The sequence below is a fragment of the Mastigoproctus giganteus genome, chromosome 12, assembly GCF_048544385.1.
Source record: "Mastigoproctus giganteus isolate SK-2022 chromosome 12, ASM4854438v1, whole genome shotgun sequence".
In the NCBI taxonomy this organism is placed as follows: Eukaryota; Metazoa; Arthropoda; class Arachnida; order Uropygi; family Thelyphonidae; genus Mastigoproctus; species Mastigoproctus giganteus.
The window spans coordinates 44,800,694-44,813,615 of NC_143586.1; the positions used below are offsets into that span (position 1 = coordinate 44,800,694).

Here is a 12,922-nt window from a genome sequence, read left to right on the forward strand (position 1 = left end):
ATTAATAATATAATTCCATAAGTTTTGCAAAGCAAAACTTATGGAATTATATTAAGTTTTGCAAAAAATTAAAAATAAAATGAATAACTAGAATTAGATAATAGCTAATATATAAAACTAGGTAATATATAAAAATTACCAATGAAATTAATAATAAAAATAAAATATATTATTATATAAAAAAAATAAAAATATAAACAACCAGTTCAGTATTGTACGGGAATAGCGACGATGTTTCCCTTGTTTCGCGACGGATAAAATAGAACAATGCAACATGATAGGTAAGAATTGCTGTTGTTCTTCACTGCTTATTAGCAACTAAAAAGCGTCCTAAGCTGTTAAGGACAATTGCGTTGTAATGGTATTAAATCCGGACACTGCTTCAATGAATATGGATTTGTTTGTCACATTCTATTCATTTACACACTCGTCTGGCTTAAAAATCTATGATTGTATCTGTAACGACATACTCTGTGAATGGCTTAAGTTCCCAAAATACACTTGAGGATTTATGTCCCTAATCCATCACGCCAATCTATTAATTATGTTGGTTTTAATATCAAAAAAGAGAAGTTCCGAAAACAAAACACCTCCTTTTCTCATAGGAAACATTTTTCAGTTATAGTACTGTATACTACGAATGCTCCGCGCATGCGTAGAAAACACTTTCCCCCTCTACTTTTTCAGTTAGTGTACTCAGAATTCTCCCCGCATGCGTAGAACACAATGCAATAAATAATCATTTGCCAAGAATATAAGCGAGGCCATAATGTATTCAAGATCCTGCAAGCGTTCTGGGCCGAAATATTCAACGCCCACGTATTTAGAAAAGGAGTAAGCCGAGTTCGATAAACCATCAGAATGGATGCATTACTTTACCTTTCTTTCTATTCTTATACAGAGCACTATATAAGGTTATATATATATATATTTTTTTTTTCTTTTTTTCTGGTTTCTTTTCCCTTTGTCATTCCTTCATTCGAATCGTCAGGCGCTGGCCAGACACGATATCGATCGACGATACCCAGGCATCATTTAGTTGCACGAGACTCATTCATCTTCTGTCTCAGGTAACGTTTGAATATTCTCCTATCTTCCTTGTTTCCACCTCGTGCAAGGAACTGATCTTTATTTCATATATAACGTCCGGTTCGCTCTTGCAAAGGATGAAACCTTCCCTTTCTTGACGTGCGATGTGTTGCCTTCCAATAACTTCCAATGTCTTCCCACCCACGATATTATTCGGCGCGTGCCATTTCCTCATTTTGTGTCCGAATATTTTTCCACTTGAAACCTTCGTCCTCCTCGCTCTCTTTGTTTGATGCACAGAGAACTGATTCTTCCTTCTTCCTATCTTTATCAGAATTATTATTTTCGTGCTCGACGTCTACAAATTTCCGTTTTCTTCCCATTGCTTTTTTCAGAATATTACCAAACGACGGCCATATAAAAAATAATAAAAAAAGCGCCCCCTGGAATAATAATTATAAAAATACTATAAGACGGTTAGTACGATGTACTTTTAAATGTACATAAATAGCTAATTATAATATAAAGTATTATAATAATAAATAAAATAATTATATTAATATTATATATTCAAATATACTGTATGGTATAGACGTAATTGCGTAAAGTCCAGAGTTCTGATATTCATTTCTGTAAATTAATTTAGAATTTTCATATATTTTATAATAATTAAATAAAGCAGTCCTAATATTCATTTCTGTAAATTAGTTCAGAATTTTCAAATATTTTATAATAATTAAATAAAGCTGTAAAAATTTTCTACATTTATTTATTAATTGAAGAGTTAAATAATTATGAATATATTTTTATTTTTGATATCCATCTCTAAATTTTTGTTTCAATATTTCTTCTATAGATGTGATTCTTTCAGAGCATGCGCACACTTGTCGTCTGGAAAATTAAGTTTCTGATTAGATTTATTTCTGGGTTTATTCTGGATTTATTCTTTTTAAATATTAAATATTTAATCGCGCAATATATACGCATATAATAATACTTCGCGATTCAAGAAACCGTATAAACACTGGTAATATATAATATTCATTACACAGAAAGATCTAAAATAGATCTTTCAAATAAATAAAAATAATCAGATAATAAATTAAAATAAAATTAAAAATTATCCGTAAGTAAATCGAAATTTTTTAATTAAATATTTGCAACTAATACGGATCTAACTATAAATAAGAATCCTTATTTATGATATAACTATCATAAATAAGGATCTAACTATTTATTATCAAGTGGGAGAAGTATGGAACGAAATGGTATGAACTAAAGAAAATAAACAGTTTAGTAAATTTATATTTATTTAATTTGCCATTTAGGAGCCTTAATTTACTTGTTGTAGGGTTTTAGGTGCATCAGCGACCAAGGCCATATTGCTCCGTATATATTGTCTGTAAATTGCTTGTGTTCTGAGATCGATTTTAAGTTTGCTGGATGAAAAACCCGAATTTCCGGGAGAAAAAACCACGCTACTCTCGCCTGTGATCGACTAACTTAGCCACCTTTTGAAAAAGGCTCATAAAAATTCTCACGTCATCGACGAGACTCAAATTCAGGTCTTTTCCTCCTGGTGTGAGGAGGACTTTGTTCTAAATCATTTAGAACTAAAATTGTTCTCATTTAACTTTAGGAGAAACTGCATAAGTAATCCAGAGATTATTACTGTTTTTCTCTTCAAATTTGTATGTTTTGACTCTAATATCTGCCAAGTAGAAATACCTTGACGAAATATGAAAAACTTTGTCATTAACCAACGTCCTGACTACTTCGGGAAATAAAAGACCTGGTCATCGATCTACGCACAGAGAAGACCTAATGATGAACTTTGTGGTAAGCCAGATTCAAAAGAGGTAATTCTAGATAGGATTCCGTTATGGATAATCTGATGTTATTAATTAATTAATATACAGTATATCGTTTTCAAGCCTATAAGCTTTTTGAAGGGTAGGGAGGAGCTCGGTAGTTGGAATTCTTATCGCACCAGGTCCTTGATAAATCGTACATTAGCTCGACGCTGCTACCAGGCTGTCCACATTTCATAGGAGAGGTAAAATTACGTTTCATTAAGTTCAATATTCTCCAGAGGAGGTCATTTTTGTATCCACCAAACTTTGTGGAGGACAGAAGGACGTACAGCTAGAAACTTTAGCAAATATCGATTAACAAAGTTTTGCTCTCTAATAGCATGAAGGCGTATTGGACTATTTTCTCTTCGGCATAGTTTGGAGAAATAAATCTGGACATAAATTTCACACTTCGAAAGTCAGAATTTGAAAGAAAACTAATAGTAAAGTTGTCAATGGCATTCTGATATCTTTCGCTACTTCTGCTTCCTTAATTAGCTCTGCCTTCCTCATATTTTATTCTCAACCGGGTTTGGATTTTCTTTAAACAACTTTTTTTTTTTATCTATCCTACTTCCGCTAAAATACCATCGCAAGAACGAAAGGGGAATGACAACAAAGGGTTTACACATAAAAGCCTAGCGAACTTGTTTCCAGCCATGGTCACAAACAGAGCAGCAGATGTTTAATACAGCTCCATCAGCACACTGCTTTCGTTTAGCACGCTCCGACTGAAATCGACACGCGTTCGAACGAACACACACACAACCAAAACCTAAACAGACCAGCCATCATTCCCTCCCCCTTTCCTAACACACTCTCGCACAACTTTTCCAACCCCTTCTCTTCCTCCCTTCGTCTGATCGGAAGGATGCAGCATACTGTGATAGCTTGTCGTATCAAGAGACATAAACCAGGGCTTTACGACAGCGAACGATGTCCCTGACTGTCAGGAGAACGACACTCATTACGACCTATCAGACGCAGCTGCAGAAGAAGATCTCGAATGATACCCTTCGCTCCTCTTAGAAGGCCAACAATAGGTTGCCAGACATTTGAAGGTTTATGGGATGCCATATTAACACGCCATCACTAAAACGCGATTCGTAATTACACTCCAATCACTGGCCTTCTGCGACCAGAAGTAGGCTCCAACTACACTTGAACACATCAACGACATTGCCAACATTAGTATAACAGAAAAATATATTTTTAACAAGCGCTATTTATTTTTCTTTTTCACTTATTAATGATTTACTACAGTCCAAAGAGACGCAGAATTTTTAATCTATGAAACAAAAGGTGAACACCAACTAATTCTTGAGCAATTTGTTAAGGATTTATTTCAGAAATCCATAACAAATTATAAAAATGATGCCATTTAATTGGCGTTATTTCTCCATAACGTGAAGTGCATGCAGTTTCTGTTTTTAGGCACCAAATAAATTCTAGCAGATACATTTTTGCTGTTAAGTTTAGAGCAAATAGAAAATTCTATACTTTGGATGGAAAAAATCGCTTTTTTTTTTGTTCTACCATGCCACACTTTCGGTTTGACATGAAATTTCGGAAAAACAGGAAAGTGAAATTCGTCTGTTTAGCTTTCGCTACCAAACTTTCCCTTTGTTTTTCTATTCTCACCCCCAGCACCGCAAACTTTCGAAACTAGAGAGCTAGCGGAGCACATAATTTGATAGACTTGAGCGTTTTTCTAGAGAGGGCGAAAAAAAAAAAATAACAAAAAAAAAAAAAGAGAGGAAATTGAAGGCACTGAAGCTGGACGTTCTACTGCTGTGGCTGCAAGATTTGGATTCGTTCTTCCCTTCTCTAAACTTCAGCGTAAAGAAAAGTAGATTGCATCCTTCGGTCGAGGTAAAGTATTTTATCAGAGATGGTGAATACTAAAAACAGATTCCTCGCATTAAAATCAGGTGATGTTAGTTCTAGTAAAAGACAGAAATTGAAGTTCGCTCTCCTTCTAAGATAAGTATTTTGTTTTGAGAATTTTGGAAGGCGTGCGCGTTCTAAAAATCTACGCGCGCCACTCTTGTGTGTATGTGTCTTGTTTAAATTAGCTCAAAAGTAACTTAGGATACAAATAAATAAATATATTTAAAATTAAAAAATTAAGTCAAATGCTAAGATTACGCTGAGATGGAGATGTTCATCAGATGCCGTGCATCTGATGAACATCTCCATCACTTGTGAAACGGGAAGGGTGGTCCCTCAAGCTATCTCGCGAGGGCCTCGACGTTTTAGCAAGTAATCCTTATATTAAATTATCTGATGACATTCCCATCATCTAATTGGAAAATATTAACAACCAAAACTAAGAATAATTAACCACTATAGGATTTCAGAGGATTAGGCAAGCGAAATTGTCCTATCCAGATTCCCCTAGAAGTGGATCTGGCAATACAATAAAGAGCACAGGATACTTCACCTCCTAGAGGATGACAAGATTGTTATTGAAATGTCCTCTGATGAACCTAGGCGATGGGTGCTAGTTTATTTGCAACTATAAACTTGTACCCACCACCCATTCTTATGTGAAGATTTTTAATAAACTTGTTCGTAATAAATTATCCTCAGTAACTTCCCACAAGAATTTGTGATAGACAGAGAAGTATAGTTGAAAAGTTTCCAAATTGGTCATGTAACTTAATTGCATAAGAATCAAATACTCTATTTCATTGCTAAAAAGTTAATTTTTCATGCGCATGTCCAAATGTTAATACCAATATTTGTATATTTTTATTTCTAATAAACCTTATGATTGTAGAAATTTCTACTGACATTCACAATCATCTCTCCTGCAAGGATAATGGAGTTTTTTCCTAGAAATGCCGATTTTCATCCAGAAAAATAACAAGCTGACCATAGAATATATGCAGTTCAGAAGACTTCGTGGTTTTGGTAATCTGAGTACAAATTCTAAACAGCCCAACAATCTGCAGTGTTACGGCAACCAACATAACAGTGATCAGAACAAAGGCTAATGCACTTTAATAACGCATGGCCGACCGATTCAAAAGCACGCAATTTCAGGATGAAAGTTATCCTAGTTTAAACATTTATCAACTTTTTTTTTTAATGTTTGGCCATGGGCGAAACTTTTAAGCGAAGCAAATTTCATCCAAACTATTAAATCGAAACTTTCACCTTATTAAGCATTCTTAAAATAAACTCTTTCATAAACAAAGATTGTCCTTCTGCTTTCCTAACCTTTAGCCGACATAATTACTAGTTCATGCCTGCAGTAAACTCGATGTAGCGTGTTTGAAATAATTCTGTCGAGGAATTGACCCAAATTACCAGCAGCGTTAGTCATATTAGCAAATTCTATTTCTGTACAAAAAATAAAAGTGTATAGAAGAAAAAAACATGAAGAATTGTGTGTGATGATCTCTCTGTGATGATCAATACGCAAAGGCTTGTGGGAACAGAAAAGAAGGAATGTAGTTTATGCTTGAAAATTCGCTTCTCAACAAACATGGTACTTCCTTTCAACGAAAATACAAACAGGATGACCAAAACTGAATTCGGCTAATTCAAACACATCTGTAGATGTGTTTGAATTAGCCGAATTGGTCAACGCGGTTTGGTCAACGAAATTGTAAATTTGTGTAAGAAAAAAGGTAGGACAATAACGAATTTTGAAAGACAGGATTGACCGAAACCCTGGAATTTTAAAATTGGTACATGAAGTATATCTCCATGTACAATGGCTAAAGATACCAAATGCTGGAGATGACCACCCAAGTGTGAATCAACGTAAGAGGTAGAAGTAGCGTGGCGTGCACAGCTCAGAAAAGAAGAACAAAGCCTCTGTGGCACAAGGCAATGCCAGGTGAAGACAGATCATCTCACCGCTCGGGGCAATACCACACTTTGGATGTTTCAAGTGGCAAAAACCACGTTTAGTCTCCAGAAGAAAGTTCCAGTGTCTCTCCTCTGAATTCTACAATTCAGTGGATAATATCTTTAGACATGATATTTGATTAACTTCAATCCTTCTAAAACCCAGTCATATCTTTTTTCTTGTAAAAAAGATTGTCGCATCTAAAACTTTGATTTCTGCACAAGACAACATATCTTTCCTGAAGAAACATTGACTTTGATCTTTCTTTACATTAGTGTAAATTATTTTTATTAATTTCATCTTAATTTTGCATTTTACTTTTATTTATTTTAGAATTATGTTTGATTAGTTTTTTATTCCTTTTATTTTCGGTCTCTGTCGGGTCGGCTATGATGTATACATCTGCTCATTTTTTGTTTGCCACGTATATATTATAACAGAAACAGAGGCCTTACTTCTTGCTGTATTTCCTTTGGTTTTGGCTGCCGACCCTTGATGACGTAGTTAAAATCTTAGGATCTATAGCATTAAGTACCATTTGTATATTTTCATTTAATTTTATTTATATAATCTGCTTTTATTTTTTCCATTATAACTACACTTGACAGGCCAGTAGTTTAAAATAGTTTATAGAATTTGATAAGTTTATTTATAGGAAAAAAATTTCATTTCAATGACTCATAGGACAAAATTTGAAATCCGTTCCGCGTTAAGCCAGAAGGAGTTAAAAATAGACCAATCAAGTTAAGAATTACTTCCACATCAGATTGAGTCGCTTACCTTGTGGAATATTGTGACTTTCAATTTTCCCAGTCTTGCTTTAGACGACATTGCTGCGTGAAAGGGCATCATAAATAGGATTTTTTAAATATAAAGCATTCCCATGTTTCTATAGCAAACAGGCTGGCTAGAATTTAACCAAAACAGCGTCTACCTAACAAAATATTTAAATTTCCCGAAGTCCTCTGCTCTTCTACAGCATGGTATTATCCTCTATAACTGCTGTAAGAAAAGCGAGTTCATCTAGAGTCTCCTTTATAAATTTAACGCACCAAAGCAGAGAGGATTTAAATTTTATGCAGATGTTTCTTATGCACGTATACTTTCCTCAAGAGAAAGTCACACTACACAAAAACTGCAAAAGAATTTGTTAGGAATATTAAGTCCTCTCTCTCTCTCTGTTTTTACTCCCTGGTCCTCTTGCAAAAGCTGCTTTCACTGATGATATTACTTTCCTATAGTGACCACATCTATTTACGTAGTTCAGAAACAGAATGTGAGTGCATACACTAACTGATAAAATTATTAAGGTATGTTTGATTCTGTTCAGTAAAACAGCTGTTTAAATTGTCACTCATTTTATTGAGAGGATCTAAATTTCGGCCACATACGACGAATGCGCGGTCCTTTAGTATACCCGCTGATGAAGAGATGGATCTAAATCCCATATGGCACATGCAGTCTTCTCAAAGATAACCGCTCTCCGACTACACTTCATTTCCTCAAAGGCTGGATGGATTCATCCATCTACCGAAATTCTCTGGTGGTCCATAGAGTAGGATGAAAGGACCGAGGACATAACTAAGATATTGCGAATAACGTATGTTTAGTATCGGCGAGGGTGTAGTTTATCCTCTCCGTTGCTGATGGTTCGATCATATTCGTCATGGTCGCACTGCCAACGTTAGGTAAAATGTGTAGGAACATTTCCTAAGGAAGGTCAGTGATCCATCATTCAAATTGCATGGAATGTTAGCGAAATATTATTAAGCATACCAAACGGTCTTCAAGTTATCGATGTGAATAGAACAGTGGTTTTGATGGGATTGCTTTGCTTCTGTTAAATAAAAGGAACAAATTTCTATAATGACTTCTTATTGGAGAGATATTTTGAAGAAAGATTCCTCAATAGGATAAAGATGTTTTATCCTTGTACAAATACGATTCAAAGTATTTGTCTTATTTTTGTATTAAAATTTAAATTACTTAATATAATAGTTGAAAAAGCAAACTTCCTTACTATTTTTGTTCTTTATATTTATATTTTTAATTTCTTTTATTAAAATTTTAATGTCTTTTTTTAATTTTTAATTCTGCGTTTTCACTGTTCAGCTGTTAACTCAGTTAATATTGTGGGAAAAAATCAATCTTACCGACCATTAATATTCAGCTGTTTAAAGACAAACATTAATATAACTTATTAATAATACCAAATAATATTAATTCATAATATTCGTTAATATTATGAACTTAGGTATTAAAATATAATTTTGTATCTTGAAATAGACTCAAATAAAATGAACTTAGGTATTTTATTCGAGTACACCCTTAAGTTTCCAGCTTATATATTGCACACAGACGAAGCAGTCTTCACAAGAGAGGGAATGTTCTGAAACAGCCACATCTGGGATGAGGAAAACCCACATATGGCTTGTCGGTCCAACCAGCATACATTTGCTGTTAACATCTGGGCAGGTATCGTACATGACTATGTGATAGGACCTTAAAGGCTTCCCCGCAGATTGAATGGTATTGTGTACAGAGTTTTTCTGGAAGGAGTCCTTCCTGAGCTGCTAGAGTGTGTGTCTCTGGTGATCCGAAGGCGTATATGGTTCCAGCATGACCGAGCGCCATCACACTTTGCCGTCGATGTTAGGAATCACCTCAACGAAAGGTTTGGACACCAATGGATCGGTCGTGGTGGCCCTGTCGCATGGCCAGCAAGATCCCTTGACCTAACACCGCTGGACTTTTTTTTTATGGGGGCATATCGAAAGTTGGGTGTACGAGACTCCTGTTCAAACTGGGATGGACCTTGTTGCTCGTATTATCGCAGCCTGCGAGGAGGTGCGCACAACCCCTGGGATGCTAGAGCGAGTACGTCAGCCGATGGTGCGGCGCTGTACATTTTGTCGCGATTTTCATGGTCGATATTTTGAACTACTGTACACCATGTTTATTGTAATAATTAAATGCACCATAATGCAATTATCATGTCTTATTGACATGTATACGGCCCAGCATGTTTTGTCCGATTACGTAGTAAGGAGGCTTCACCGCCCATGGGTTCCGTATCTCAAAACATTCAGCTACTTCCTCCGAATACCCCCTTAAAGTTTGTCGGTAGAGTTCGGAATCACCCTGTATATGCTATATCGTATACATCATTATATTAAATTAAATTATATCTGAATACTTATAAATAAAAAACAAATCATAATTTTTACTTATTACCTTTAAATTACTTACTGTTTTCCACTTTGAAGTCTGACCATTACACAAATTAATTAGCAAACACTTAAAGTATGGAATGCAATGAATAGAACATTCCTTGATATTTTGTTAGTTCTGCTATGAAACCAACAGAATTTTGAGAAGAAATGGAACTAACCTTTTTCACAGGAAGTCCCCTCATAATCAGTACCTCTGCAGTCACAGATGGCCCCTGTGTCGGTGCTGATACATATTCCACCATGCTGACAAGGATCCTGGTGTTCGCAGATGTCCAGCTGATTAGAGCGAACACCCTGATACTCAATCATCTCTTGGCGGCGCGGAAAAGAATCGTCACTGGAGTACACTAAGTTACGAATCCCGCCTTTGTAACGAGGCTCGAAGAACACGGAAGGAAGGGCAAGCATTGTTAACTTTGAGCTGTACCAAGAGGGCAGTCCCCCTACGTACACTTCACTGTTGGTGGAGTGGTTACCGAACTGGAAGTCACCGCCAGGAGACAGCCTCCTCTGACTCTCGTCGTCCACCTGCAACGCAGTCTCCTTATCATTTCGGATGATCTCTACGCGGTGCCATTGACTGTCATGAAGGTTGCGACCTACAGTTAGTATGGACGTACCTCCGCCGAGGTTAAAACGTAGTCGGAGTACCCCCTCGACGAGTTTGAGTTCAAAGAAATCATAGGTACCACCGTCGTCCGTGTAAAGGAGAAGACCATTTGGTTCCTCAGTCTGGAACTCCAAGGTCAGAGTCCCATTGAGTCCTGTGAACCACTTTTTGAATTGGGCGTAAGAGGTAGGAGATCCCTCTAGCACAAAGGCGACTGCTTGCCACTGACTGACCACAGTTACGAACACAAGGTAGCCCTGTAGCCAGCGACAGGCTGTCGTGATCCCTGCCGCCCCCATCCCTGTCCAGGGAAACACCACCATACACGCAGGTCACGTCGCCTTCCAATGAACACTTCTTAAGTCAGCATCCAGGGGTTCTTCCATCTTCGGGGTCCAGGTAGCATACTGCAAGTCCTGGAAGTAAAAACAAACAGTAAGTCCAATGGAAGATTTCTATGGGGGATGTATTAAATATAAAACACTGAACATGATATGCTTACCAATATAAATATTTAAACTATTAACGGATCAACTGGATGGAAGACGTCGGATGGACTCTATATCCTCTCCATTTTTGCATATCAGTACAATGGCCCACCGAAAGCAAACCGAAAAAATTGTGAAACATTTCTTGACAGCTGTTCCCACATAGTTCTTGAATATTATTGGCGTTTTTCCCTTTTCTTCTGGATTGACCGGCCACTCATTTTTTTCTACTTGCATGACTCACCGTTGAGCCTTTGTAAACAGATCTTCTCTCGAGGCATTACCCAACGTCCCTGTCTGGAAATGTGTCTCCATTATCCGTGTCTTTGCCTGCACGTGCCTCACTTCGCTGTTTTGCTCTTCGTGAACGTCATATTTCATACGTTACCAGCTAAAGCCTCCTGTCACGTCTGTTCTGGTTTGGCGGACGACTCTTATACAACAGTTTGTTTGATGTGTTTTATTCCTGCGAGCTCTACAGAATATTTTATCTTCTCAGTATGCACTTTTGTGTTCGCGATGCCAGCCCAGAGAAGGAAAGAAAACGATATGATAGAAAAAGTAAATATAGAGAAGAATGGTGAATAATTGGATTAGGAACAAAGAAGAAGAAACTAAAAAAAAAGCGAAGAAAAAAAAAGAAAATAGGAGAGGTGATTTAACAAAAAGGAAAAGAACACTGTTCGATTATCGTGACGTCATCAAAGAAATTTGCATAAAATTCCTGGATAGGTAATCTTTTTTGTTTCAGTAATTTTTAATGGTTGAGATTGCCTGCCGGTAGATGTCGCCAAACGTAAAGAACCAATCCATTCTTTTTATTTTTATCTTTGAATTTGAAATTTTTCTCAACACAGACAACGAAAACCTTCAAAAAAGATTAAAAAATCCATCGAGAAATATTTTTAAAAAATGATAAAATGGGAGCTGATTTAAGGGAGAAAAAAAAAATCGTTTTCAGATTCTTTCATGACGTCGATTATTACGTCATCAAATAAATTAACCTTTTATTTGGTACTGTCACACATGTGTAGTCTTTATTTTTGTTTTAGTAATTTTTAATGATTGGATTTATCTTCCGGTAGATGTCGCTCAACGTAAACAATAAATCCACATTTTTTAAAAAATTTCTTCTTTGAATTTGAAATTGTTTTAAACATAGACGTTTTAAAACAACACAAAAAAAAAAAAAAAATACTGAATGCCCTCAAGAAATTAAAATAAAAACACCATTAGGAAAAGTAAAGAAAAAAGTTAAAAATTTTATATTATCATGACGTCATAAAATCAATTGGCATAAAATTCCCGGATGTGTAATCTGTTTGTTTCATTAATTTTTAACGGTTGGAAATGTCTACCAGTAGATGTCGCTCAACGTAAGCATCAAATCCACATCCTTTTTTTTTTTTAATTTCTTCCTTGAATTTGAAATTCTTTTAAACAGACGTTTAAAAACAAAAAAAACAAACAAAAAAAAAAACATTACACCCTCAAGAAAGTAAAATAAAAACAGCATTAAGAAAAATAAAGAAAATGTAAGTTAAAAATTTTAGATTATCCTCATAAAATAAATTGGCATAAAATTCCCGGATGTGTAATCTGTTTGTTTCAGTAATTTTTAATAAATGGAATTATCTTCCGGTAGATGTCGCTGGACGTAAACTGAAAATCCAGATCATTTTAATTTCTTCATTGAATGTGAAACTGTTCTGAACTAGACAATGTTTTCAGTCTTAATGGTTTCTTCAGTTTTTCCACTACAATAATAAATCTCACGTGGCTCTTCTCGAAAGTGTAAGGCGCACTTTCACTGCTCAACGCCAGATATTATCTGAATATTTTTAGTC

General features: G+C 35.7%; 1 protein-coding gene across 2 annotated transcripts in view; it reads right to left on the reverse strand.

Annotated features, from left to right (window-relative positions):
- Nucleotides 1-12,922, reverse strand: part of LOC150077002 (neurexin 1-like) — a 265,455-nt gene that overhangs the window by 143,068 nt on the left and 109,465 nt on the right. For both annotated transcript variants that reach the window (XM_090386277.1, XM_090386276.1), the window contains exon 2: nucleotides 10,136-11,003. In XM_090386277.1, coding sequence (XP_090242403.1) covers nucleotides 10,136-10,910 — 775 coding nt within the window. In that variant the 5' untranslated portion in view covers nucleotides 10,911-11,003. The remainder of the gene's footprint in view (nucleotides 1-10,135; nucleotides 11,004-12,922) is intronic.